The sequence below is a fragment of the Phyllobates terribilis genome, unplaced genomic scaffold (genome assembly GCF_046119375.1).
Source record: "Phyllobates terribilis strain yellow unplaced genomic scaffold, ASM4611937v1 Scaffold_192__1_contigs__length_3615891, whole genome shotgun sequence".
NCBI lineage: Eukaryota > Metazoa > Chordata > Amphibia > Anura > Dendrobatidae > Phyllobates > Phyllobates terribilis.
In genome coordinates, this window is record NW_027362952.1 from 2,556,325 (window position 1) to 2,561,719 (window position 5,395).

Here is a 5,395-nt window from a genome sequence, read left to right on the forward strand (position 1 = left end):
ACATTATATCTGTATATATTCTCTCCTGCCCCAATGTCTCCGCTCACTTCTCATGATCCATCGTGGTGATCTGCTGTATAAACCCCTCACCGCTCATATTTCCTTTCTTCTATAGGTGGAGACTGTGGGACCCTCCTAAGCACCAGGGGTCCTTTATCTGTCCCCTTGGCCCGTCTGTATTTTGCAGAAGCGATACTTGCTGTGGAATACCTGCACAGCTATGGTGTGTTGCATAGAGACCTGAAACCAGAGAAGTAAGTGCCCCCTGTAGTATAATAAAGGGGGAAAGTTATTTATTACCACACAGCCTGTGAGACTAAAACCATCTTCTCTTTCACAGCCTCCTGATTACACCGGCTGGACACATTAAAGTCGCCGATTTTGGGATTTCAAAAGTTGGTGTCATGATACCAGAAACCAACACCCACAGGGAATCATTGGAGGACATCGCCAGAGAGTTCCAGGACCATGAGGTTGGCATCACTTACAGGAACTTAGATGGTTCTTTACAAATCTCATCACACTATTGTCTCTTCTCTACGTTCTTCATTTCTAGAGAACTTTTCCACTGATATTTTATCTTCTGTCATTGGCTTTTTATGTAGAGAACTTGTCATAATAATCATTTCATCGATTCTTATCTTTATCTTCTGTTGGTTTCCAGGACTGTGGCACCCCGCTCTACATGGCCCCAGAAATCATCCTGAAGAAAGGCTATGGAAGACCTGCGGACTGGTGGTCAATGGGGATCATCCTGCATGAGTTTCTGGTGGGATATGTACCATTTCATGGGGATTCCCTATCTGAGCTCTATAAAAATATTGTCACTGGTAAGTAGAATAATCCGATCATTGCTTTGACTGGTTACATGAATTTACTTATTTCCTCTACTTTATCTTACAGTCCAAAACAGAGGTTTTATTTTCTGTAATTTTCTATATAACAGGAGACATAATTTGGGATTGGGATCGCTCTCCTCCCCCCGATGCTCAGGACCTCATTAATGACCTGCTCAGAACAAATCCTGCACAAAGACTTGGGACAGGTAACTGATATACTGTATTAGTATTAATATTCACTTTTTACAACGAGGACTCATCGCTCCTGTCCATGAGGATCAGCACTCCTCTATCTGCTTGCCTATTTCTAGTTCTCCATAATATAACTTTTAGTTTGTTTCCTTCGGTTTTGTCATTACTTAAGATATACTGTTCAGATATGGAGCAGCCTCTAGCAATGTCCGCATCACTTTTGTTTTTCTTTTTCCAGGAGGAGCATTTGAGATCAAGAGTTATCCATTCCTGAGTGACTTAGAATTTGAAAACCTTCTAAGTCAGAAGCCAGAGTACATTCCTCGGCTGGTGTCAGATATGGACACCAGCTTATTTATCAGTAAGTAGAAGACATCATCTAGACTAAGCGGCTGTTTGTCTCATCTTCCATAATATGTGACAATCGGTTCCCATTAATAGTAGTGATAAATGGTGACTGTGTTATACTGACAACCACTAATAACACTTCATTACCTATGTATTGTAGATCACGCTGATTCAGACAAGCCTATTGTCTCAGAGGAGGAGGACACAAGTGAGGATAATGAGAGCCTTTTCTTCCAAAATTTTACAACATCCTCTAAAAGGCTTTCTAAAGTAAGTGATCAATAAATCCAGAATACATAAAAAGACCTCTAAAAGTAAAAAATAGAATTTCATATCTTATTTTTGTCCTTATTTAGCTCTGTACCACCGTTATCAAGTCCCCTCCAGAGTGTACCCCAGCATCCAGCAGAAACATCTCAGAAATGTAAGTAGATTGTGGAGTCATTACTGGGAGCTCCAGACTAATATATGTGCACAACACCAAATATAGGACATAAATACCATCATATCGAATGCAGCATCCACCGCCACATGATCAGCGGTCATTGCGCTTTTGGCTTCAGAATCCGCTGGAGATAACAGCCCATAATTGCTGCCGGTCAGGCATTGTTAGTATTGCCCACATTGTGGGACAGATGTAGTATTACATGCCGGCCATTATTGGTAGTTGTTTTCCGCTCTGCTCCATAGAAGGTCGTTTTGAGCAGGAGACTTCCCCACTATGACTTTCATATGTCCTATTAGGCCTTATAGTTGGGGTTCTTCTAGTGAGACAATCCCTTTTATACTGAATTTACTTGTGATTGACACGTTTTTCTTCTTCCTAACAGGCAGAAAGGATCTTCTCCTGAATCTGCTAGAGACGATGCTATAACCAGCTTGCCGTCCTCGTCCCCATTGTCAGGTATGTACATGTCTATAGCACAAACAATGTGAATGTTATCATCAACGGTGAAATATTTCCACATGGTTTTTCTGTAATAGGTCTCCTATGTTATCTATGTTCCATGGATCCCAATTACTTTGCCCATGGGCCCATACTGTGTCTCCATTTCTGTAACTTTGTACAGTATTATCATGGATTCTGTGATACATTGTTGCATCCAGTAACCTCTGTCATCATAATGAGACATCGTCTCCTATAGTAGAATATCGCTCATTAGGTATGCACCATATGGCGGCACACAGGGCGCTCACTGCTCCATATTAGTGACACATCTAATGCCCCTCATATTAGGTCATGTCCGGTATATAGGACTTATTCTGCCCTATTGTGTAATACCAGATTATCAGGACTATAGGGGACAGGACTAGAACAATCTATATACTATATACAGGAGCGATACAATGCAGACCCCATAACAATATGTCTTTAGTGAGTTGTTGTTTTTTCTTTTTTCTGATCAGAATTTCAAGCTGATGACGAAAAATCAGAAAATGGGAAAAAGGGGAAAAAGAGACGAGGTAAGTGTGAGAGTCATCTCCATGTTGTGTGATGTCGTCAGTGAGAATAATTCATGTGGAGCAGATGTCATCTGTCGGAGATGGGATTGTCACATGTATGATGGCTGACGATGATCCCTGACCTCTGTGTGATGAGATTCCTCTGCCGTCCGGCCACAGTGACCGCACAGTAGTATCATGTCATATGGAGTCCCATCACTTACATTATATTTCCTTCTCTTCTCATAGGTTCCATCTTCCGCCGGATCCTATCATCCTGCCGGCGTGGATTATCCAGGGCTGCTCGCGTATTTGCGTGTTGTCACCGTTCCCCTAGAGACATCTAAAAGACGGTAAACCTCCGCATCCAGCTCCCTGAAGTCCAGCAGATCCACCATCACTGCTGGAGCTGTACAGAAGGACCTTCACCATCTACCGGTGGCCTTCTGACTGTTACATCTCTGCCGGGACAATCTCAGTATCACCTCTGTCACCAGGCTCCGCGGTATTCATACTGCTCGCAGACGTGGCGGTTACTGATCACCTGGTATCTGACCCCGGCTGTTTTCCTGATTATAAGTTTGCCTACTGATTCTGTTCCTGGTTTTGTCCCTCCCTTCTATCCTATTATTAATAAAAAAAAAATACAATTATTATTACTGAGATCTTGGTTCATCCATCAAACTTTACTCTGCATTTTGTTAACTGATAAAAATAATTTATTAACACTTCTGCTTTTAAAAGGATATATACAGTATGCTTATAATATATATACAGTATGCTGATTATATATACATGGTGACAAAGTCACTGGCAAAGTGCTGGAGGGGAGGTATGTTTCACTGAGGCTATTAGCTTCAGTGATTTGAAACCCATAAGTTTTACACCAGCACACTATGTGTTGAGAGGGATTAATCGGCCATTTTAAGGGCTGGGTTTTTGTGAACGACCATAGAACGGGTTGGGAGGTCATTCATCATATCTCCAAACCTGGGTGAGGACTAGGATATATATAGACGGCCTTCTAAGGCATTCAGTGTTCAGTAGGGCTGTAGAGAGGAACTCCAGCGCTTTGTGTCCTGAGAAGGAAAAGCTGAACTAGTGGATGGTTGTTCTCCTGAGCGGGCAGATCCCCACAGCAACACGGCTGTATGTTATGTTTTGTTTTTCCTTAGGTCAGAAAGCACGTATTTATTTTTGCTAACTCTTCACTGGCTTATGCAGCATCTTCAAATAAACCAGTGAGAGACTTAAGGAGACAGTGCTCCGGTGGCTACTTCTGTGTGCAACTGAGTGGGCCGATCTACCATAGTATATATAAGGCGGCATGCGTGTCTCTGTCTGAAGCTTCGATAGACTGCGCATGTGTGATGCGCAGCCTGGCTCCAGAGAGAAGCAGGCATCCAGCCGTTACAGGTAAGAGGAGGTGTATGGCGCCGGAGATCGCGGGATGCGTAGACACTGAACGCATACCGCGATCTCCGGCGCCATACTTACATACTTACCTGACCGGGAGGAGCGTTGTCGCGGCGCCTCTCTTCGCTGGAGACCGGGGGCGGAGTGAAGGCGTCAGATCGACGCATGCGCATTGCGCTATCCGGCGCCATTTTACTGAAGACACATTTACAGTGTGTCTTCAGAAAAATGGCGCCGGACAGCGCGGTGCTCCAGCGCCGCACTTCTCCCTCGGCCTCCGGCAGAAGAGGACGCAGCAGTGCTGGAGTACAGAGAAGAAAGGTGAGTATAACTGTTTTTTTTTGTGTATGTGTGTACAGTGTGAAAGGGATGAGGGGGCCACACATAACAGGATTGTGGGGTGAGGGGACCATGCATATATCAGGATTGGGGGGTGAGGGGTACCACATATACCAGGATTGGGAGGTGAGGGGTACCACACATACCAGGATTGGGGGTGAGGGGTACCACGCATACCAAGATTGGGGGTGAGGGGTACCACACATACCAGGATTGTGGGGTGAGGTGTACCACGCATACTAGGATTTGGGGGGTGAGGGGTAACACACATACCACGATTGGGGGTGAGGGGTACCACGCATACCAACATTGGGCGGTGAGGGGTGCCACACATACCAGGATTGGGGGGTGAGGAGTGCCACACATACCAGGATTGGGCGGTGAGGGGTACCACGCATACCAGGATTTGGGGGGTTAGGGGTGCCACGCATACCAGGATTGGGGAGTGAGGGGTGCCACGCATACCAGGATTGGGGGGTGAGGGGTAACACGCATAACAGGATTGGGGGGTGAGGGGTAACACGCATACCAGGATTGGGGGGTGAGGGGACCATGCATACCAGGATTGAGGGTGAGGGGTGCCACGCATACCGGGATTGGGGATGAGGGGTGCCATGCATACCGGGATTGGGGATGAGGGGTGCCACGCATACTGGGATTGGGGATGAGGGTTGCCACGCATATTGGTATTGGGGGATGAGGGGTGCCACGCATACCGGGATTGGGGATGAGGGGTGCCACGCATACCGGGATTGGGGGGTGAGGGGTGCCATGCATACCGGGATTGGGGGTGAGGGGTGCCACGCATACCGGGATTA

General features: G+C 45.9%; 1 protein-coding gene across 1 annotated transcript; it reads left to right on the forward strand.

Moving 5' to 3' along the window:
- The first annotated feature begins 668 nt into the window (after positions 1-668).
- LOC141213282 (microtubule-associated serine/threonine-protein kinase 3-like) lies at positions 669-1,400 on the forward strand. The gene is made up of 3 exons (XM_073665171.1): positions 669-830; positions 947-1,045; positions 1,270-1,400. Exons 1-3 carry the CDS (start codon positions 686-688, stop codon positions 1,398-1,400), a joined length of 375 nt encoding a protein of 124 aa, XP_073521272.1. The 5' UTR covers positions 669-685.
- The last annotated feature ends 3,995 nt before the right edge of the window (positions 1,401-5,395 follow it).

What these genes read in the sequence shown, in the direction of transcription:
- LOC141213282 (XM_073665171.1), top strand. Translation starts at nt 686, where the DNA reads ATGGCCCCAGAAATCATCCTGAAGAAAGGCTATGGAAGACCTGCGGAC. An exon ending in CTATAAAAATATTGTCACTG is followed by an intron (nt 831 to 946) that starts GTAAGTAGAATA and finishes TCTATATAACAG; the next exon opens with GAGACATAATTTGGGATTGG. An exon ending in TGCACAAAGACTTGGGACAG is followed by an intron (nt 1,046 to 1,269) that starts GTAACTGATATA and finishes TTCTTTTTCCAG; the next exon opens with GAGGAGCATTTGAGATCAAG.